This window comes from Scatophagus argus, chromosome 15 (genome assembly GCF_020382885.2).
Source record: "Scatophagus argus isolate fScaArg1 chromosome 15, fScaArg1.pri, whole genome shotgun sequence".
NCBI lineage: Eukaryota > Metazoa > Chordata > Actinopteri > Scatophagidae > Scatophagus > Scatophagus argus.
Window position 1 is genome coordinate 17,824,032 of NC_058507.1, and position 23,216 is coordinate 17,847,247.

Genomic DNA, 23,216 nt, shown 5'->3' on the forward strand with positions numbered 1-23,216 from the left:
TACTCTTAATGTGGCTGCCTGCTGGATTTTAAGCCACCAACCTTCCAGCAACTCTTCTGCTGTGTTTTCAAATGGAGAGCTGCCAAGCACACACACACACACACACACACACACACACACACTGGCAGGCTCACAGTCTGATTCACAGTCTTGTATCTGATGAGTTCTGTTTTCTGTCACAAGCTGTGCTCAGCCTTCTTCTGTCTCCAGAGCATCTCTGAGGAATTAGCTGACATCTGATCAGCTGTAGAGATGCCAGACGTGCACATGGGAGTCGTATTTTAATGTATGACTCTTATGTATCCTGTTAAGTTCATTAGACGGATACTGATCATTTTTTTGTCTGTAATGTGTCTGGTGTAATTTAAAATAGCGTCACGTCCTTTGACTCACACATAATCAAATTATACCACAAGGCAGTTATTTACAATAATGACTGTAAATATGATTCTGTAGCTGAGCCACAGCTTTTCTTTACAAAAAGGTATTATATATGAAGGGTGTGACGTGGGCTTGTGTTGGTCACATTTGTGTGTGTGAATGTAGTGACGTTGACTGGTCAAGCAAGAGGTGTGACTGGGTGTTTGTCTAAATATGGGTAGAAGTGACCACGGTTTATTTTTCTTAGCCAACTGCTTTTCCATCTTACCAGCTATTGTGTCCAAAATATTAATAATTACACAATAACAATCAACCTGCTTTGAGGCTGAATGACATTAAACACAATCTGAGACGCGGTTATCCTCACCCATTCAGAATATTGAGTGTTCCCTTGTCGCAATTAGCTCTTTATTGTGTTTCTCAGTGTGTTGTTCAGCCCCAAATGTCGTTTCAGAGCACAGGATCAGAAAGTTAATCAGATAATAATGCATTAGGCCTGCTCACAGTCACTTGTGTCAGTGCTTACGCTTCTCATTTTGTCTGGTATTAGTTCTAATATGTCCATCATCTTCAAAGATCACAATTCAGATTAGAACATATAATCCTGTGCTCTGAAATAAACTATACTCAAACCATTTATCTATCGATCTATGGATCTCTCTCTCTCTCTCTCTCTCATTCTCTCTCTGTCTCCCTCTCTGTCTCTCTCTGTCTCTCTCTCTCTCTCTCTCTCCCTCTCCCTCCATCTTTTTCTAAATATATATATATATATATATATATATGTGTGTGTGTGTATATATATGTATATGTATATGTATGGCGTATATATGTATATTTTAACTTACAGGTTCCCTTCCCTTAACAGCACAATGATCAAACATTCTTGTCTCTTTCCGTTTTTATTTTAATTTCAACTGTTTTGTTCGTTTACTTACTTTTCTTCAAATTACTTTTTTTTGCATTTATTTTGTTTAATTTACTTTTCCCTTTTTTAAACATTTTATTACTTAATTTTATTTATTCTTTTTATTTTGTCTTTTTCTTTTCTTTTTGTGCCCCCCCCCCCCTTTAGATCGTAATGTCTCACTTGCCTATAGCTAAAAGGTAAGCCTGGTTCTATGATTGACACGCCTTGTTTTGATTGGCTCTTCCTACTGACATTTCAGCCTAACCTGCTCTCTCCTCCGAGTCTGCCACCATGTTGTGTTTTCTCAGTTTTCCTTTGCTTGTTTTCTCCTCTGTGTTTTCCACAGTTTAAGCAGGTCTGCATGTGTTTTTAGCTCTGTACTGTTTAAAAGGAAGTGTCACTTTCAGCACATCCCTGAGTGTAGATTGGTGTGACTTAACATGGTGTGTAGTAACAGGACGTGAGATTGAGAGGAGGTTTTTTTTTCTTTTTGAGCTAAAAACTGATCTCTTTTTATTAAGCAACATATGTGGTTGATTAGGTTTACGTCCCAGCTCTTTTTCTTCATCATCATTAGACCGGCTGAATGATAATTAGTGGATATGTTGAACGGATCCCAGTCTGCTCTTTGTAACGCGGAAACATTGTTGCTCTTATTATTTTAAAGGTGCATTAACTTTGGGTTGGATGAAAGCAGCGGGAGTGAACCAAAACAATCCGCTCATGAAGTCTAAAATGTTCCACAGAGGTTTGACACCGAGTTTGGTGAAATTTCACTCTCTTCATTGATGATATTGTGAGATAGCTACTTGTGCAGTGTCCGAGAACATGGACTCTAAGAGACGTATTTAAGCAAACCTGAAGAACTAAGGCGTCAGTTAACACACACTGATAAGGACTTTGTATGAGTAAGTATGAAAACAGCACATTACTGCTTTGATAGTTGGAAGGCTAACTGAATCAATAAAAAAATCTTTTTAAGCTCTTGTGTAGCTTAATTTGAGCAGTCATTTGCATCCTCTGAGAGTCTGTTTCCGTTTTCCTCGTGCGTGTTGACCACTTTTTCCGTTTGTCTGAGCGGCTCAAGACGACTCGGCTGCGTTGCGTCATGGAAATAACTATTGAACTTGTGTGACTCTTACTCCTTAAGCCCTAGATGCGCTTCATACCAAACAGCACTCAGTGACGCGATGAAAGTGAGACGTCCTTTTTTCTAACATTTCTAACAATGTGAGATTTCTTCTCTTTTATGTGTTGACTCACTCAGTGATTTTCCTGTTTGGTCCGTTAACCTGCGATGCCACACTGACCTGGTGAAAGTTTCATCTCTTTTCCTTCTGTATGCTCCTCTCTTCCTGGTTTTGATATGATGTAGAACTGCGACACATACACATGGGAAACGTATCTAATATAAGTCCACACACATTGTCTGAATGTTGAACTTTAGACTAACAGATGTTCTTTCTTCTTCACTGCAGTCTGTATCGATACATAGGGAATGTAACTTAGTGGTTGGGATAAGCAGATTTAAGCATATTAAACATGTTTAAATGTCGTCTGTGTCATCATGTATGTGTACATGTTGTGTCCGGTGTTTTGTGTGTTGTCAGTTTGTTTTTGTCTGTTATTTCCTTCCATTCTGAACTGTGTTTCTCTTTAACATGTGTGACAGCATCTTATTCTTTCTTTTTATTAATTTTTTTATCAACTGTCTTTCTTTCTTTTCTCTCATCACCCCTCCATCACTGTCCTGTACTGCTCCTTTTTTCCTCCTTCCCGATTATTTTCTTTCCAACCCTTTCCCCATGTTTTATTTCTCCTCTTCTCTTGGGGTTTCATTTTTTTCCTCTCGTATTCTCGCCTTTTTTTTGTTTTTTGTTTTTTTTGTCACTGGCCCTCCCTGCCTTTCTGCTCTTCTCCTTTTGTTTCCTTTCCTCTCCACTCCCCTCCTCTCCTCCTTTTCCTCTCCTCTCTTTCTCTCTTTCCTCCTCTCTGCTCTCTAGAAGAGCACAGTGTTATGTATCTAATGGTCCCTAAACCACTAGACAGCTTTAACCTGCTCAGAGTGAAGGGGAAGGGTCTGAAGCAGAAGGTCCTTCATGCTAGCTGTGAATGGTATGCCGTGCAGATAAAAGCTCAGTAGAAGTAGAAGTCCTCTGCCTGATGTGCTTGGCTCAATGGTAATTTTTGTTTTCTGGTCTAGTTTAATAGTACACGCTGTTGAAATTACTCCATTAAAAAAAAAGGTCTAATAAAGTAAAAATGCATTCATATGACCTGCTGCAGTCGGGTCACTCTGGGCTCAGAGTGACATCACTGTGCTTAATATCATCAGTATTTTATTTAGCACTGTTTGGGCAAAAAAAAAAAAAAAAGAGTCAGTATTTGTGTGCCAGTTTGACAGTTTGACATCACTTCTGCCATATCACAGAAGTCAGATCTGAGCTGAGCTCCAGAAGAGCTGATAATGAAAGTGTAGATAAGGAGCTGTTCGTGCAGCTTCAGCACATCATTAAATTCATACAGTTGTCAAGCAAGTGTTGCCTCGACAGCAGATAGAAAAAGACAGGTGTTAAGGATCTGATGTCAAGTTTATTTATATAGTTTTTAATGACACATACGGTCTCAGAGGGCCTCACAGGGAATGAAGTTTTATAACACAACATGTTGTCCCCTTTTTCCAGCCCATTATTTTTGTCGAGTATGTGAAGGGCCAGTAAAACAAAATGAACAAATTTCATATTATCACGTTTTTAGGACCTGATTTAGTCTAGTGGTGTTTAGGGCTCTATAATGAAGTCTGTATAGAGTAAACACTGGGGAATCAGAGCTTGTATTTTTTTGCCTATATTTTGTCTGTCTGTTGTCCCGTCTGTCTGTATGCGTCTGTCATTCTGTCTGTCTTGCCTGTGTGACCGTAAGAGTTGCGGGCGGGGGGGGGGGTGGTTATGATGTAATTTACTTGTTGTCCCTTCATCCTTTCCTGCTGTTATTTACCTCCTCCCTCTCCTTTTGTCCCTTCTTCCCCTGATCCGGCCATCCTCCTCACTCCTTCCGTCCCCTGGCCTCGCTCGTCCTCCCCCTTGCACTTTCCCCTTCCTCCTCAGGCTCCTGCCTAGAGATTCTTCGGGGAGAAAGTCCGGCTCTTGGGGAGGCCGGGAGCGACTCGGCGTCCCCCATCTCTCCTCGGACTAGCAAGAGCCGCATGTCCATGAAGCTGCGGCGCTCCTCTGGATCGGCCAATAAGACTTAAGCTCTTTACACTACACGGCCTAGTCCTCGAAAGAGAGGAAGGAAATTTGGTCTTCAACATGACACACGTTCAGATTAACTGTTGGGGAGAAATTCATATTGATATTCATTGTTATCAGAAAGACTGATGGGTGGTGTTCACCCCTCCTCCCCGTCTCCTCCAGCATGCTGCCGTTCTGATCAGACACTGGCCCTTTATGTAAAGATCGCTTGTACTGTCAAAAACGCAACCGCTAGTATTCTGTGCACTATATCATATATCTTTATATTGAAACAGCTCGCAGCTGCCGAATTTGTCCGTACTGTCTGAAAACCAGTTGAAGCAGTGCTGCAGCATGCTGATCCACAGTAGAACAAGTGCAGACTTAGCAGTGCAGTATTAGTTCATAACAACCCGTGCCAAGTTAAAAGTCGAGGAAACTCCAGGACTGCAGAATGCTTGTGTGCCACATTATACACTGAAATCAAACTGCAGAACGAAGAGAAACGAAAGCAAAGGCTCTTCAGTTTGTTTGGGTTGTTAAACTTTGTTACTGGGGAATCTGTATATTTGTACTATAGTCAGTCCTTGTGTGTACAGACAGAAACATGAGTTTTGATATGAAAAGAATGAATTCAGAGCGATTGAATCTATAAAGTTACCTGAAGAAAGCAAGATAAAAGTCTATTTTTGTTCTCAGTACAGCATTAGACTATAAAAATAAGGGTCACTTCAGTCTATTTAGTCAATGTAAATAGAATCTCATCTATTGGCTAACCACAATTTACAAAAAAAATCTGTTACTATGGATGTGGCAACACTCGCAAGCCAAAAATATTCTGGGATTGAATTCAGAAGAAAATCCCCTCGTTGAACTTCTGAGCGCAGACCCTTTAAGCGAAGCCATGTGAGAGACGAAAGACCATTATTTGTCTTTTATAAAGGAGAGAAAATCACTTTCTAGAAAAATAACATTACTGATCAAAGAGTAAGCACTTGTTATATAAAATTTAGTTATGACTTTTTTTTTTTTGCGCTCATGCTGTAAAATGTGGACAAGCACTGATGTTAATTGCATATATTTTTCTCTTTTTTTCATTTTTCAAAAATTGACTGTAAAATGTGTATTGACCCGAACAAGAATGTTGCTGTATTTTTAAATTCAGTGTCACTCCGTCATCTGATGCAGTTGAACCACAGCTTTTCTTTCTTTGTTCCTTTGACTATATATATATATATATTCTGTATATCTATATATGTATGAGTATAAATATATATATATAGTAGATATATGAGTATCTATAAGAACGTGTACAGCATGAGGAGGTGTTGTGTGTATATACTGTTATGTGAGAATGGCTGTCAAAGCCAAACTGTGCTTTAACGTCAGACCACATATCTCTTTAGAGTGGGTTGACACTACACGATTTTATCTTTCAACATTTTTTTCTTTTTCATAACCAGTTTGCACTTAATCCTGTAGAGGTTTAAAGGTAATTTCATTGTAGCTCAAATATTCCTCTTAACCGTTAATGTACATAATCTCGTTACCACGGCCAGAGTGGGGGAATTCAGTGGAAAGGAAGGCCATCATTTTCCTTCTTTTGATATATACTCCTAAATGAGGCTGAGTGTCTTCAGACTTTGGTTTATGTCGTTAAGTTTTCACTACCTGAGTGGAGGTGGAAGGAGGAGGACAAACAAAAGAGAGAAGGTAAATCCAAGGCCAAAGAGAGGGAGAAAAGTAACGCAAGTCAACTCACAGTCTACGTTTATCATTTAAATGTAAATGGTTTTGTGTTTATCATTCACTTTGCTCTTATATTTAGACTCGTCCCTGTTCTGGTTCTGCATGGAGGGGATCCGCATGTAATCACAAAATTTAACACTAACATCAGTTCAGCTCAGCTCAGCTCAAACTGACAAGGTTTCAAGGTTTCATCTTGTCTTCCATTTTACATGATGGCTGCTTTTCTGCATGTCTCCACTCTTTCCTTTTTCCGTGGCGGGATCCTGGTAAAGGAAACATACGTGTATGAAAGATCTGTATTTGAAAATATAGATCTGAGTTGAAGGTTTTGCATTATGTTTCACTGCTTGAAGTAAATGTGTTGAAAGCTGTATTTTCTGTTACTGGTTCATGTTTTATTTCACCCCCCACCCCCACCCCCCACCTCCCGGGAGTTTAAATTGTAAGCTTTTAAAAATCTGCTATTGTCAAATTCATGTTGTCTTTCTTTTGTGTGTAAATATTTAGTCAGCTACGATTTGAAATGTCCCTTTAAATTATTGCTGTTACAGTTGGCACGGTTACGTCTTCTAAGCACTTGAACAACTTGTTCAGGTTACACATGCCAACACCACACAGCAGCACCCTGTTTGCTGTCATACTCTTTTAAAAAATACCAGTTGCTTCACATGGTTTCCAGAGTCGTGATGCTGCTTTTATGTCGCATGGAAAAGATGGGAAATTTCATACTTTAGATTTTTTTTTTTTTTTTTTTTTTTTTACTGATTTAATAACTCCTGAGGATTACTGAGCACAAAATGATCTGCCCACTAAACTCAGATATATGACTCCATGAATGTGTGTTTGTTTAGTATATGAACCGTAATGAGCAACAACCAAAATGTACAGACAACCTTAAGTTACCCAAAGAAAATTCATATCATGAAACTTTACAAATACTTTTCAGCCTTTTTGACCCAAATCTGACATCTTGGTTGTCTAAATGGGGCTGTGGTGAGACTGACCCCCCTCCCCCTTACTCATATCAACCACAGAAATGTCCCGTCATGATTAAAAAAATTTGGAACTTGTGTGTCGCCGGGTGCTCTGAACTTGCGTGCTGCGATGGATACGGGTTCAGCTGTTGTTCAGACATGACTCTGTCACAACGCTGATGTATGTAACTACTGACTGTACATACTGCATGACGCCAGTTCAGTACTAACTGCATGTGTTGATCACGTAACAGCTGTATCGCAATGTACACACACTCCTCAAACTATGTTACTGTCAGACCTGTGCTATGTAAAGGTGTAATGTCTCTTTTGGACATACAGAGCCATGATGGAATTTGACAATAAACTGTTCATACCACTGATTCCTGGCTCGATTCATACACACACACACACACACTGACGGGACTCATCAAGTATACTGTTTAACATTTATTGACAGGTTAGATTAAATTTCACATTCAACTTAAAACATATCAAAATAGTACTGTACAGGCTTCATAGAACCACAGTTACATTTTTAGCTTCATGAAGGCAAATATTTCAACAGTAATTTATAATCAATAAAGACAAAAGATGTTTTGTTGTTTTGTTTTTTTTACTAGCAGTACTAACATTAAATGTTCCATTTCTGTATGAAAATATTTTATAGCTGAGAAGTATACTGGCACATTTACCATAAAAGGCATATTATGGTCTGTCTGATTATTTTCTCTTATGTATTTTTTTTTATTGTTCACTGTACATGAAATAGTCTTTGAAATAGAGTTAGGACATTGATTCTGTCTCCAGTTCTTGGGTAAGGAAGGTCACTTTCTAAATGTAATTACAGGTCACTACATATCATTCCACTATGTAATGTAACACACTAGACTCCTCCTGAACTCCAGTATAATCTGCTTACTTTGCCACACGTAGTATCGTGGCCATGAGTTAAAAAATGTCTGCCACGTGAAGAGAAAACTGTCATTCATCGTTTCAGTAAGCCTCGAGGTAAAGTCCCCCACCCCCAAACTCTAACCAGGCCTGATCAAAATGGACTCTGGCAAACGTCCATTCTCTCCACTGTCCATTAACTATAACAACTGAGTTTTGTGTTTTAATGTCAAATCATTTGGAGCGTGCTGAGTGAGAAGAAACAAGAGAAGATTAAAAAAGAAAAGAACAAGAGAGAGAGAGAGAGAGATGTCATCCTCTGTTCCAATACATATAAAGAAATATATTCTCTGTATGAGAACAGAAATACAGAAACAACTTGTGGTTATATTACTAACTATAACGACATCTTAAATATTTAGAGATAATGTGCTTCCCTCGAATGAGTTTAACAAAAGAGATATTTCCTCTGAATTACAGTCACTTTAATCCGCCTCCAGTTTAAAATGTCCATCATATAAAAACTAAAACGCCCCTTGATAGTTTCACTCTTTATGGCAGTATTTCAATCAGGCTTGTTATAAAGGTGGAACAACCTGTGGAATATTAGTGAAGTCGACTTGCGTTTACATGGTTTCAGCTGCATGGACGGGGCTTGTGGTTTACCCGTCCAGGCTTCAGCACCGTGGACAGTTCCACTTTTAAATGACAAGAGTTATATTCAATTGCTTCGGATACAAAGTTTAGTTTACATTTGCTTTTGAATCATCACGATTGTAGTCAACGTTTGCATCGCTCTAGCGTCAGAACACCACACGTGGACCTTTTGTGAAGCAGCTTATATGTCAAGATGCTTACTGACGTTTGGACGAAAGACACAGTCAGCCGTAACACAGTGATAAACCTTCCTGTCTTTCTGACCACAGCTGACACAAACGGGCCTCATTTGGAATTTACAATAGAAGCGTAGCTGAAATACATGTAGACTGGAATGTGGATGAAAACGACTAATAGCCACAGTTAACATGTTCCTCCGCCATGACAGCTGAGTGCGTGTGTCTGTTACGGCCTCACGGCCATCTGGAGCAGCATCACCTGCCGGTTTTCGTTGGGATGAGACTTGCTGATGTGCCTCTCGAGGCCCAGGGAGCTGAAGAAGGTGGATGGACAGTGCTTGCACGTGAAGATCTGCTGCTGCTCGCACTCTCTGGTGCCGCTCTCCTCTGTTTGCGTGTGGAACACATCTGGTCTGAGTCCTCCTCCCAGTGCTCCCGCCAGTAGCTCGTCCCTCATCGCGTGCCACAGACGGTGCTTGTCCCTGATTTCAACCGACGGGAAACGCGCGCCGCACAGGTGACACAAGTACACCTGGCTCTGTCCGCTGCTGGTCTCGCGCGTCTGACCGTAAGATTGTGGGGGCGGAGACCCTCGCGTTGTCATCTCGTGAGCAGCCAGGTGTTTCTTCAGGTAAGCCTGTCGCCGGAATTTCTTCCCACAGTACCGGCACTCGTATACCTCCTCTTCCGGTAACGACTGCACAAACGGTAAGGGAGGATGCGGGAGTGATGGTGGCTGCTGCTGGGGCAGGTCGGCGCGCTCGTCCGGGTTGCCGTTTAGCAGAAGGAGGCTCGAGGGTGGACTGTCTGCCGCTCTCACCTGCTTCTGAAGGTCCAGACAACTTTCAGCCGGGTTCCGGTAATGCAGCGAGGAATCATAGTGGGGAGGCGCGAGGCTGTCGCTGTCGGGACTGTCCCGAGACCGACCGAGCAGCAGCAGGGACGGCTCGCGCCTGATGCGGGAACTGTCCAGCGCTCCGTGGTGCTGATTAGTGTTGATGCGCAGAAGCTCGTTCTCTTTGCCCTCCATCTCTACCGGCTGCCTCTCGTGTTGAATGAGCCCTCGTGCCTCTTTCAAGGGCTGGCTCTTGTTTGTCGGAGGCTCTCCTCCTTGGTTGTTTATCGGACGAGGTTTGTGCCAACGACGATGGGAGGCCAAGTTGGCTGGACAGCTGAAGACTTTGTCGCACTCGGGGCAGCGGTACTCCACGCGCACTATGCGGGAGCACTTGTGCTGCGCGAGGGAGAAAGGGTCGGGGTACTCCTCTTTACAGAGTTGGCAGATGAACTCTCCCAGCGGCTGATTCCCCGTAGGAGCAGACGATTTCTCCCGTTGTCTCCTCAGCTCGGGACTCTCCTTTTTGATCCGCAGACCCAAAACGGGGGAGGTCGTGACCTCATCCTCGAAGTTAAGTTTCCGGTTCGCTTTTGGTTTCTTTGACGGGTTGCTCACGGACTGTTTGTTGTGTCTGTTGTTGGTCAATCGCTGATCCGGTTCGAGGAATGAGCGTTTTCTTGCTGGGTGATGCTGCTCCTGGTTCATCAGTGTCAGTGGCGGGAACAAGTGTACATGACCCATTCTCGGGTCATATTTGTCACTGTGACTGTAGGATGGCACGTGGCGGCTGCTGCTCGCGAGGAGCCTCTCGATAGAAGCGGATGTCGGGGTCGGCGTGGAGCTCACCAGGAACGGCAGCTCCGGTAACTCTGACACTGGAGATGATGTCAAACACCTGCCGGAGAACAACGGCTGCTTCTCTCCATCCTCGTGCTGCTCTAGCAGTCTCGTGCCGACCGGTTTAACGGGGCTGCAAGACTCTGTTAATGTCAAGTCGCGTGGAGGTGGTGGAAGAGGAGGTGGGAAGAAGTAGGAGAAATCACCATCGGGAGTTAAAACATCCACCTCGCTCACCTGCTCCTCGGTCTCGGGTAACTGAGCGCGTTGGTCCGCCTCCGCCTCCAGCGCTGACTCCACGTGCGGGCTCCACGCCTCCCTGACACCGGTGGAGTCCTCGAGGAACACCGGGAACAGTCCATCTGGCCTTTCAAAAGGGACATCGTTCAGCACATCGTTTTCCTTCACTGCCTTCGGTTTTGTCACTTCAGAGTTGTCACTGTTGTTCCTGTCGCCTTCACATGTCACGGGTTTATTGTTGGTGTTGTTTCGTGTCCTATATGACGCCGAACACCGCCGGTTTCTCTTCACCAAAAATCCTCGAGGCATGGTGATGATGACGACGATGCTCGGCGCGTGGTGGCACCGCCAGGCGGAAAGAACAACAACTCTTGTCTCGAGCACACTTTCAAGTAGAGCTTTGAAGTGAGAGTGAGAGAGAGAGAGAGGGAGAGAGAGAGAGAGAGAGAGAGAAGGGGGGCGGCACAGGTGTGATCAGTGCACGAGAGACAACAGTATCTGGTGCGCGTGTTTGTTGTTATCGAGCGGTCTCTCACTCACACACTTGAATGACGAGTTTTCTCCCAGAGTCACTCCTCCCGCTCAAATGACGGGCTTGTTACTTATAAGCAGTGCATTCTATTAAAATTCCATTTTAGAGACGAACAACGACTAATAGACGGTATTTTACTGTGATAAAATAAGATCCCAAAATTAGTTTAAAGTAATATTTTTATTATATTTACTCTATATTTTTCCACTTTTCTATTAACGATACAGAAGGTGGACTCAATAATGTCCAACGAGCCTTTACTAGACAACATTTTAGCTATCAACCCACATGGATGAACATGTCCAGTCAATGTTTTGCTGAATAGCCTAGAATGAGTTGTTACCTCATAGAATACATAAAGTACGTTAACGATATTTTATGTAAGCTTATTCCGGACCTTTGTGTGTGATTCTTCTGTCGCAATGTGGCTCGTGGTGAACTCTATTAAGTCTTAAGACCAAAACAGAAAAGCAAGAACAAACATTTGTGTTACGTTAAAGCATCAAAGCATTATTATTATTATTATTATTATTATTATTATTCTTGTTAGGCAAGATAATTTTGTTTAGTGAACTGGCAGAATTAGGTTTGTGACAGAAGTGCAGTTTACAGCCATATGACCATAACGCTGATTCTGAAGAGCTTCTGCTGATGTTTTGCTCTTATGTTGTGCTGTGCCTTCTTCAGTGTAATTAGAGGGAGTTATATACAGATCATATCTTTTTTTTTTTAAAGAGCCTAATGGGCCGTTTTTGTCCCGCTGAAGTGTCTGATAATCTGTGTCTTTGTTGATGGTGGGAATACCGTGGGTATAGCTTTCCCTTTGTGTGTGTGTGTGTGTGTGCGTGTAACCTATGCGTTATCTCCCCAGCAGAGCAGAATGGGAGCGCAGTGAAAGAGTGGAGAGGATAGAGGGGGAGATGGTGACCGTGTGTGTGCATGTGTGTGTGTGTGTGTGGGGGGGGGGGGGGGGGGGGGGGTATTCACACCCGCCCGTCCTCCCACTAGAAGCTGCTCTGACTGATAAGAGATCGGAGTGAGATTCATCCATCCATCCATCCATCCATCCACCGCACCCCCCGTTCGGGCCAGGCGGTCTATAACTCGGCCAGTGGGCTCAGGCCAGCCGGCGTCGCTCCATGGAAATCAATCAAGGCGAATGAGCGTGAGAACAAGCTTGAGGGTCGCGCTGTTGGCTGTACGAGGGTCGCCTGGGGAATAGAAATGAGATGGGCGGTGGAGAGTCCAGCACTAAAAACCAATTAAGCACCAAGCTTCCTGGATCTTTAGTTTGGTTGTTTTTCACTGTAATTGTCAGCTGCTAATGTCTCCCACAGAGAGGAAACCTTGACCCAGGTTCAGCCTTTATTGACGGGACTGAGTGGAAACGCTGAGTAAACTCTGGAGTGACTGAGGCCTCATTTGGTTTCGTCATTTCACCCTACATTTTATTGTATGGACGTCTGTTACTGTCAGCAAACGGAAAAAAATAGATAAAATGTAAGGATTGACTGAAATAAAAATAGTCACGATGAGTCAAGATCAAGAGAAATGAATTCAAAATTCTTATTTTTCACTCACATTAGGAAAACTGTGTATCTTTGTATATATACAGGGAAATAAAAAGAAATCTATTCCATTGCAGTAACCAGGCAACACTATTTTCTATTTACTGCAGTAACTATACTAAACATATAATATACCAAATATACTTCAGTGATTAAAGTCTTACCAGGTAAATATTAAATGCTTTTACATGCAGTAGATCAGCAAGAGCAAACAAATTTAAACTTAAAAAAGGGTTACTTAAAAATATTGTGGTTAATTAAAAGTGGGTTGGGACACAAAACTTTTCCACGAGGTTAAAAACAATCATGATGAAAATCTTCAAGAAAAAGGAAGGACAGGTTGGAGCAGGCAGCTTTCAGCAGGTTAAAAACAGGGTAAATGTTCTCAGTCAATGTCCTGTAAAAATATGGATCCGCAGACAGTCTGAGGACGCTGTTGGCTGGAGGACATGGACTGTATGTGTGTGTGTGTGTGTGTGTGTGTGTGTGTCTTTAGTTTGCATCACATCAGTGGGCAGTGAGGTGGATAATCCTCCAGACTGCTGAAAATGACTCTATTGATCTTTGCTTCTCAGTCACAAGCCCTTTAAGTACCGCAGTATCATACAGCTGAGCTGTGTGCCTGTCTGTGTTTACATGGTGTTTACATCTCAACTAGGCCTATAGGATGGGGACATATGGAGGTACATAATTGCATCTGTGTGTGTGCAGAGCCAGATGTCTGACAGAAAATTACAAAAACTGAAGAACTGAGAACACTTCACAGGCTCTCATCTAATTACAATAACAGTCTAGTAGTTTAGTTTTTGGACTCCAGTTTATGGTTAAATGAGAAAGTTAAATTTAGTGTCAAGAATACTAGCTTCGAGAAGGTGTTTATAATTGCACTGGCACATCATTTGTCTTTTCCACTATGTGGTCCAGAAGTACAAAAAGCTCCATGACACATTAAAACAGGTCAGAACTGGTTTTAATCTATCTTTTGCACACGCATATATTCAGGCTGTGGGGTGATTATTATAAGAACAGAACCCAGATTAAGTAATATTACACTGGCTTAATATTAGCAATATTCTATTGATTAAATTAAGGAGGCAGAAATAGACTTCAGTAAAAATTTACCTGTTAGAGCACAGCCTATTGAAACAATTTCCCTTACAAAAAGGCTTATATATAGTTGTAGTACCATAACATGGCCCTCAAGGCATTTCAAGCAGCCAAAGTCTTTTTTGTGGAGCAAAGGAAAGCCAGCTTTTCACTGTCCGTACAGACAAATAAGCCTTGTCACTACAGAGAACCTAAACTAAATTATTAAGACAACGGGAGGTTTTCAGCGGCTTGTCGATCAAATCAACTCAATCAATTCTTAAGGAATTAAAAAAACAACAACAACAATAAAATCCACCACAAATCCCTGTCAGTTTATCCGTCCTGTGCTACAAGCTCATGATCATATGAAGAGATGGATGGAGGCGAACGGCCGGTCGTGTGACAGTATAAGTGAATTTAATAGTTCGATAAAACAAAATTGTCTTCTGGCGCCATCTAGTGGTGAGATTCCTCGGATCAGCAGGACTATTTTTGACACAGGCAAAATCCTAAAGGTGCGGACATCTTATCAGCTCTGAGCTTGTATGTGAACTCATGTCAAATGAGACCCGCTGACACGTGGGCTGAAAGTGAGCCTTGATTTGATACCGTTTTAAGATGAATGACGCGGGTTTAAATTATGTTATAAGCTACCCTCCATGCTGCTAAAGCGTCCGTGAACAAGACGACTGATCCTTAACAACTTCAGGTCTGCTCCTCTGACTGACACTGACCTCTGGTCTTTACAACCCTATGATGATGATGATGATGATGATGATGATTATTATTATTGACCAGACTGATACATATATACACATACACTTACAAACTCTCTACACGTACGCACATGCACATGCTCAAAAAACACCAACTCCCATACCATCACTTTATTATCCATACTGTCACTTCAGTGTCATATGGTTCACCCTGCACTTCTTATTGTCCATATTGTTTTGTCTATACTGTTATTGCACTGTTGCACTTACATCATTACTGTTGTCTTACATTTAAATGGGTGTAATTTTTTGCTTATTCATTTTATACTTTTATTTTATACTAACTATGTGTGCTTCTTTTATGTGGCACAATGTAGCATCCTTGGGGGAACGTGGTTTCATTGCTCTGTGTACTACACATACATCGCTGTCATGACAATAAAGAACTCCCCTGAGCTTGACTTAGTGATTAATTATTACTAAATGCTTCCACTGACCTTTCCCTCCTTTCTGTCCCACTCTGACACTCTACTTAGCACATTGAGACCCTCGTTTGGAAATCATCTCCAGGAACGAAACATTGGATTCTGGTTGTCTGTTGCCAACCATAGAGCTAAATAACAGGAAACTGGAGCTGTGAATCTGTGCAGGGTCATCACAATTTGCACAGAAGGAGTGAACAATCAGCTTTAACAGAAGGGAAGTCTGCACTGCTGACTGCATAAATCCCCACAGCAAATAAAAGCAGATTCAGCAAAACTCAGGAACATCAACAAATGAGTTATCAACCGTGCTGCAAAGTAATGACTGTTAAGGTCAGCAGCATTTTGGGATTTGCTGCTTGTATTCCAGTGTCTTCATCTGTTGTAAAACTGAATGTCGAAATGTTTAGGACAAGCACCATATGAAAGTGTTGAATACAGCTTCACTGTATGGCTCTATGCCAGATTACAAGCAGTGGTGAAAGAACTTTTTATTTTAGTATATTCTGCAATCAACCGGCTAATAGGGGGGTGGGGGTTATTTTCTCATCAATCACTCCACCACAATTTTTCCTGCCTGTCCGGTGGGGAATCGTAATAGTCACATTCCAACACTGATTACAAAAAGATAAAGTGAATGACGCACAGAGCAGAGCGTCTTTTGAATGACTTGTGTTTGAAATAGAGAGATGTGGTACTGAGCAAACATTTACACCACATGACTGTAAAAAAAAAAGAAATAAATAGAAACTCCTCTGGTAGAGAAGAAGTCTGTCTGCAATCCAGTCCAGGGAGGAGGAAAATCAGAGAAAAGGAAGCAGGTAAAGGCACGGGTTTAAACAGTGAAACCCCACAGCGTGTCAGAGTTCCAGCGTGTGTGAAGTCATACATTCAGAGTGTGATTTGATGAATCATCCTACACTTTGACCCCTTACCTTGATGCCTTTTGGTGTGTGTGGCAGATCAGTGATTCATGATGAGTCATGCTGTGTTGTACAGGTCTGTTCATGTCCAGAATGCTCAGAGATTCCCATTTAGGCAACAGTGACTATTCGTCTGGGATATTCTATAGAAATACTGCAACTCGCAGGGTGAAGCTTTACACTTCTTCACATAGAGTTATAAAGTTCAAAACACCATTTTAAAATGTTGGACATTTATTTCAGCCCAATAGTACTCTCCAAAATTTATTTTACATAGAAATACATATTATTTTAATAACATTTAATATAGATATCATAATATGGAAAGAGAGAATCACCCGGTGACTTTAAAAGAATGTGGTCTGAATTCTGAATTCTAAAGAAAATGGTTATCTTGATAAAAAAAAAAGCATATATATGTGCATGATTACAAAAAGTGTACATCAAATAACATAACAATCTGCATAATCTATTCTCAAATGTTCAACTAGAATAAGTTGTACAGTTAAAGGTTAACAAAGTTTTTTGGAAGAAATATAACTCTAGTGAAACAGTGTCAGTGTAATAAAGTGACATTTGGTTAAATCCTTCTTATCCAAAACCACAACCACAGAGCTATAACAACAGAGACAGACAGAGCTTAACAGAGGCTTAGTAACACCATATCAGTTTCTGTTCCTCGTGATATGCCGTTAGAGCACACACCAATCATATATGCAGTCTGGGTAAGTGTTGATGACTGGTGACATTTTAAAAAAGCCCAGAAAAGCCAGATGGGAGACACCCTAAAAAACACTGAATTAATTACACACACACACACAAAAAAAACCCCAAGGCATCCATTTCTTATGCAAGTTACTTCCTTGTGTGTTCAAAGGCTGTTGGTAAAGGGTTTAGATATTTGTTCAACATATTTGAATTTTCTGTACTGTTTTAAACATCTCTCGTTTCAGACTTTCATGTCAGTTACCGTAATGATGCCGACTTGCGCTGGTTCCTTCTGACTGGTTTCCGGCAAAAATGATTCAGTTCTACTCACTCCAATCATTTCGGCATCATCTTCACGTGTGTGCACTTAAACAGAAGAGTGCTGCAGAGTGTTTACTGCACATTTCCAGCACTGTTAGCCCACTTAAACAAGCACCAAACTTCACACTGGTTTGATTCCTCATCAGGACTTTTTATCAAATGCTGTTTATTTGGTCTGTTAAGAACATAAAATAACAACTCTAAAAGCAATGCAATGCAATGCAAAAATAAAGTAAATGATTAAAGGGATTTACTTGCAAGTATTAAGTTGAATGTTCCTTCTATCTAAATGGCTTTGCTTCCCCTTTGTGTCAAAGTCCTCCAGCCTGCTGTGTACATTCCTTTCCTCCATTCATCTGTCTTATTCTGGTTCAAACAGAGGTCCTGTTTTCACTGTGCATTCAAAGCTGACTCCGCTCTGCTGTCTACATACATAATATGCGTTTAGGATGAGCTGGGAACGTGACTGTGGCACAATCTGCACAATTTCCATTCTTGCCTCAGTAAGTGTTACATAGAAGCAGAATCAAACTCAAATGAAAAAGTGCAACAGCTGCAGAGTGAATCACTTTTTAATTCAACGTTGTGTAAATTGGTAAATACCTAAATGTACTTAAAGGTGCACGATATTCTGCAGAGAAGCTGTTTTAAACACATTAGCATGTGTGTGCATGTTTTCCCGATGAGAATCCTAACATGTTGCTCAACAGTTGCTAAAGCGACATTTAAAAAGTGCTGAGAACGAAGCCTGACCTTCCCAGTCTAACTGGTCAGGCCAACTGAACAATGAGAGGTAAAACATGCCTGGAGTTTCCCTTAGGCCTTCAGAACATCACGTTCAAACTGATATTTGTTTTGAAAGGGATAGGTCAGAGTCTTGCGGTCTTATCAAGAACTTGGAGTCCTTCCATTTTATCTGCCAAGGAGCCGAATGAGTGACTTGATACTGGGTTATTAGAGACCCTGTGGCAAAACCAGTTGGAGTTTAATTGTTGTCTTCCTTAAACAAAAACAAACAAACAAAAAAAACAAAACAAAAAGTCACTGGCATCCCTCTTTATGTTTAGAAACAGTTGGCAAGATGCACACTACAGTTAATACAGTTAGTAAATGCTTGCAAACTCTAACCCCTACGCTTGCAAAACTGCTTAAAAATAACCTTTAAGAACAAGCATAAACTTGACCATTGGGTCCAGATATGAAGATGTCAGGTAACTCCACTAGTTAGTTTGTTCTTGTGTTAGTCCTGTTCTTTTCACAGCATGATAAAGCAATTGAAATCATGGTGCAATAACAGCCCTTTTTTTGGTAGAATTAATACTTGATTTATTGAACACCCTCTAATGCTTTTGCCAGCTTAACTCAGAATTGTATATTTGATTACATATAGCATAATGAGAGAAACAACATGCATATAAATCCATATAACTAGACAAGACGCATAACTAGACTAGACATTTGTAGGTTATTGGGCTTATACCGGGACCAGGGAAACTAGTTTCGTTCCACCTCATGTTTCTACATGTGTGAAATGACAATAAAACTCCTTGAATCCTTGAATCTTTGAATATGTTGTGAAATGTGGAGAAAAAAATCAAATACTTATATGAATACTGAAATACTGCAGGAGATTGCGCTTGAAGTGCTGCAAATGTAGCCTGTAAGACTACTTTGCACTAGTGACAATCCAGGCGTGTATTTATGTGTCTCAATAGAAATCCCCTGTTGGAGCCAGCAGTCTGTATTCTGTGTTATTCTAAGTGACAGTTTTCTGGAAATCCCCCACCTAGTTGTTAGCCCCGCCCCACTGCAGCCGCCACACAGAGGGCATTTACAGAGCTCCGCACGACTCAGTCAGAAGAAAACCTAACGCACCTCGTCTCGAACAACACACCACCATGGACCTCCACCGGACGAGTATATTAAACCAAATGGATTACAGCCGAGAGACTAAAGAAGGGAAGCCGACTCAGTCGACAGAAGAGCGGCTCGACAGCGGTTTGGACTCGCTGAAAGAAGAGGAGTACCAGGCTGTAGCCGCCGAGATCCGTCGGCTCCAGGTGGAATACGAGCCGCCTCAGCACAAACAACATCCCGCTGTAACTGGAGAGGTGCACGAATGGAAAACACAGATCACAGAGGACGGAGACACGTAAGTTAGCCTGGGAATAACGTTACATACTTAAGCATGGGAGGATTTATTCCGTGGGTACAGCTTGGCTCATAGCTTTCGCCTGAGCAGGCCCAACACGGGTCTTGGAGGTAATTTGATCTCTTGCCTGTGGGGAATTTCTTCCTCTAGCTTGTCATTACGACTCACAGGCCCAGGCCTAACTTAGTCTGAGTTGAGGGCTTAATTTTTGAGCTTTTTGGCTTACAAAAGTGCGCCGCTGCAATGTTAAAAAATACACAGAACGGGTGTCCGGTTTTGACAATGGGTCTAGCTGTGGTCAGACACTGCGGTATTGGACGTAAACAAAAGGCTATTATCAGGAGGGAATCTACTATGGCCGCGGGTCAGGCTGGGAAAGTCCCAGGCGCGCCGCCAAGGAATCCGACCGAGGCGCGCTCCCGCGAAGCGAGATGACGGGGAAGAAAAGCTAGAAAAAGTACCTTAAAGTACACATGCACAAGTCTGCGGAGGCACGGGGCTGCATTCTCTTCTGCAATGCGTGTCAGCTGTTTGTTGCTGTAAGAAAACCGCGGGGGATAATACTGATTTCTAATGTTATTTTTATTATAACGCAATTCATCCGCCGGGGAATATAGTCCAGGCTTTGCACAGTACTGTGACCTGTTCTCCTAGCACGTGCGTAAATGATTTGGCAGAATATGAACAACGGGATTAGGTGATTTTAACTTAGCTGCGAAACTGCTTCATGTAAAGCAGAGCATGACACCATGTTAGAGTGATTTAACCGAAGGACATAATTGTTAGACGCCACACCAGAGCAGTGGTTCTCACTGTGTGGTCTAGAGAGCACTTTAGGACATCAGCAGCTTCTAGAGGAGTCGTTTCTCTACGTTAAAAAAGGACATTAAACCTCGGGTGCTGAGCATTTTCAGGACTGATTTCTAAATTCTCCGCTGTAATGTAGTAATAAATTAACTGTAATCCGCAAACTGAAACTGTTCTGCTTTGCTGCCAAGTAATTGTCATAGGTTCTATGCAAGCATTTTGCTGTTGACTAAAGAGTCCAGTCAGAGTCATAAGTTATTTGTTGCTGTTATATACTTGCTTACAAAATGTTAAGTGACTATGTGTCTCTCGTTTTACATTTGAGCTGGAACAGGTTTCCAATATCTCTCTCTCTCTCTCTCTGTGTTTCTGTAGGCTGCTCCACCTGGCCATCATCCACGAGGCCAAGGATTATATCTGGAAAATGATTGATCTGTCCAGGAACACAAACTTCCTCAACGCACAAAATGATCAGAGACAGGTGTGTGAGAGCTGCCTCTGGAGGGGTTTTAAGAAAGAATACGTTGATATGTGCCGAGTCTCATCTAGCCCACCTCTGCATGTGTTCATCTAAACCTCATTCTGTTCACTTCCTCCATTTTGATCGTGGCAGCAATAAAAATGAATGCACGTCACCTGTCATCACATAAAGAAAACTGAAAATGACCCGTCTTCTCCTAATATCTTCCCATCTTAGACTCCTCTCCACTTGGCAGTAATAACAAACCAGGCGGACGTGTGTCAGCGCCTCCTGTTATCTGGCTGCGACCCCACGCTGGTGGACGACAACGGGGACACACCTCTACACATGGCCTGTCGCCACGGTAACCTGTTGTGCTTCAGCGTCATCACACAGAACTGTCAGCCAGGGCATCTACACACAGTGATGGCTGCCTGCAACTATCATGGTGAGAGTGCTTTTCCTCTGATCTCATCTGGTTTTGTCTTTGCTCATATTGAGTCTTTTCTTTTTACAAGATTTCCCACAAATGATTCAGTGATCAAAATGAAACCTAAACATGTTTACATGATAGGGAAACAAAATGTTCTAAAATGAATTTAGCAGTGGTAGGCTAAATTATAATGTTTTTGCATTATTAGCATATTATATCCTGTGGTGGTGGTGGTGCTTTCCATTCTGTGGTGTCCCACCCTTGGGACATGGAAACAGATGAGACGCTGACCAGTCTGCTGCTGGTCTTAACTACTACTTAAAAGAAGGAGTGGTGGGCATGCAAAGAGTCATTTCTACTGCCCATTATCCCTTAACATTATGTTTTGGAGGAAGGAAACACTTAAGCAAGCAAGGGAAATGCCATAGCCATTCATGCCATTGCACCCTAACAAAAACCCGTCTATTACATGACACATAATGGTAGATGCTTTAAATAGAAATGTGGAGGGCTTCAGTTTTAGACTTGTGCGCAGACATTTTTTAGCCATAGCATTTTTGACAGGTTGCCAGTTTTCCTTGGGCAACTAAAATGAAATAAAATAAAAACTTGGAAACTACTTTGGTCATAATTAATGAAAGGCTATGGTAGATGAATATAAATCCACATGTAGATTAACCTTTGGATTTTCTTAGAAAACTGCAGGTATAAAATGACTGGTCTGGTGTCAGTCGTTAAACTCTTCCTCTGGTGTTTTTTTTTTTGTTTTTTTGCAGGTCAGAACTGCCTCCACCTGGCCTCGGTTCAGGGTTTCCTGTCACTGGTGGAGAGCATGGTGGATCTAGGAGCTGACATTAATGCAAAGGTAAACAACACACATCACGCCATATGAGAATACAAACTGTAAATACTCAGAGTACAGAATCATTAACAGTATAGAATATTAGAATATGGTGACATACAGTCATCTTAACACATTTGGAGGACCTGCATATTCCAAGCTTTTTCTGATTTGTCTTTTACACCCGGTGCTAATAAAATGTTGTGCTCTCGTGGTCCTGTAGGAGCAGCGTAACGGCCGCAGCGCACTGCACCTGGCTGTGGACCAACAGAATCTCTCATTGGTCAAACTGCTGCTGAAGAAAGGAGCAGACCCCAACCTCTTGACCTCCGGAGGCTACACTCCCTACCACCTCACCTACGGTCGCGACGATGACGACATCAGGAAAGAATTGTACTCGTTGACCAAACCTGACCTGAGGGAGCTGCCTGAAAGCGAGTCAGACGACAGCGAGGAAGAGGAGGATGAGCAGTCTGATGAGGAGGTGAGTCCTAAAAATACAGAGCTTCCACTGTAATATAAAAAGTTGCTTTCCGGCCAGCGTGTAACTTTTTTTTTTTTTTTCTTTTTCATCCTATGTGTGTTTCTAGGTGGGGTATGATGACATTCAGTGGAATGGACATTAGCAGGAAATTAGCAAGAGAGAGACGGGAAGTAACAGAGGCTGTGGTCGTGACTGTGAATGACAAGAGAAATGGCTTGGCATGTGTTCTTCTTCCTGCGATAACGTCACAAGGCCAATGGTGTGGGTGACGCGGCGCGAGCACGACTGCTGACAGACGGGCGGACAGGCGGCGGCGAAGGAGAATCAAACCGAGACTGATGGCTGAATAAACCAACGTGTCTGCTCCAGGCTGCAGGGAAACAAATGCACTCTGAGATGTGAGCACATGGCACATTATGATGGCTTGTCTGCATATGAGGATTTCTTTTGTTTTGTGGACACTACAAATCATTTGTCAAGAAAACATCCATCCACACAGATGTACCTGCAACAGCTCTGTTGTATGATATTGTAAATGCTGTGTATACAAAGATGTATTTTTTATGGAAGCTGTGAATGTGTACAGTTGCGCAGGTTGTATATGTCAGACAGCAAACACTCCAGCACACTCCAGTTAAATTAAAAACACTCATATTTAACAATAAAAACCTGTGTGAATTTGTTTGGGGCGACTGGGATGAGTGGCATGAAGGGGAAACAGAAGGCATGTGACTGGAAAATTGGTCTAGATGGCAACTAAGGCACCAAGTTTGGACAAGAATTCTTTCATGTGTGTACTACACATCCTAAT

The 23,216-nt window shown here is 42.0% G+C and overlaps 3 protein-coding genes across 8 annotated transcripts in view; 2 read left to right on the plus strand and 1 right to left on the minus strand.

Annotated features, from left to right (window-relative positions):
* ralgapa1 (Ral GTPase activating protein catalytic subunit alpha 1) overlaps window positions 1-7,627 on the plus strand; it is a 62,320-nt gene extending 54,693 nt beyond the window's left edge. For 4 of the 6 annotated variants that reach the window (XM_046412453.1, XM_046412447.1, XM_046412452.1 and 1 more), the window contains one exon: window positions 4,396-7,627. In XM_046412453.1, the coding sequence (XP_046268409.1) occupies window positions 4,396-4,541 (146 nt within the window). In that variant the 3' untranslated portion in view covers window positions 4,542-7,627. Of the gene's footprint in view, window positions 1,061-1,453; window positions 1,486-4,395 lie in introns of those variants that run through there. The other 2 variants (XM_046412451.1, XM_046412450.1) reach the window with 2 other exon arrangements.
* Window positions 7,628-8,964: 1,337 nt separating this feature from the next.
* On the minus strand, window positions 8,965-11,268 carry LOC124072000 (insulinoma-associated protein 2). The gene has a single exon (XM_046413119.1). The coding sequence runs from the start codon at window positions 11,196-11,198 to the stop codon at window positions 9,201-9,203; it is 1,998 nt and encodes a 665-aa protein (XP_046269075.1). The 5' UTR covers window positions 11,199-11,268; the 3' UTR covers window positions 8,965-9,200.
* A 7,768-nt stretch (window positions 11,269-19,036) lies between these two features.
* nfkbiab (nuclear factor of kappa light polypeptide gene enhancer in B-cells inhibitor, alpha b) lies at window positions 19,037-23,073 on the plus strand. Its single transcript, XM_046412016.1, has 6 exons — window positions 19,037-19,380; window positions 20,563-20,668; window positions 20,885-21,095; window positions 21,857-21,945; window positions 22,145-22,405; window positions 22,512-23,073. Exons 1-6 carry the CDS (start codon window positions 19,127-19,129, stop codon window positions 22,545-22,547), a joined length of 957 nt encoding a protein of 318 aa, XP_046267972.1. The 5' UTR covers window positions 19,037-19,126; the 3' UTR covers window positions 22,548-23,073.
* Window positions 23,074-23,216: the final 143 nt, after the last annotated feature.

Bases quoted from the DNA above. Each gene is read 5' to 3' on its own strand.
- LOC124072000 (XM_046413119.1), bottom strand. From the start codon at position 11,198: ATGCCTCGAGGATTTTTGGTGAAGAGAAACCGGCGGTGTTCGGCGTCA.
- nfkbiab (XM_046412016.1), top strand. From the start codon at position 19,127: ATGGACCTCCACCGGACGAGTATATTAAACCAAATGGATTACAGCCGA. The intron at 20,669-20,884 runs GTGTGTGAGAGC...TTCCCATCTTAG, and splicing joins CACAAAATGATCAGAGACAG to ACTCCTCTCCACTTGGCAGT. The intron at 21,946-22,144 runs GTAAACAACACA...GTGGTCCTGTAG, and splicing joins GAGCTGACATTAATGCAAAG to GAGCAGCGTAACGGCCGCAG.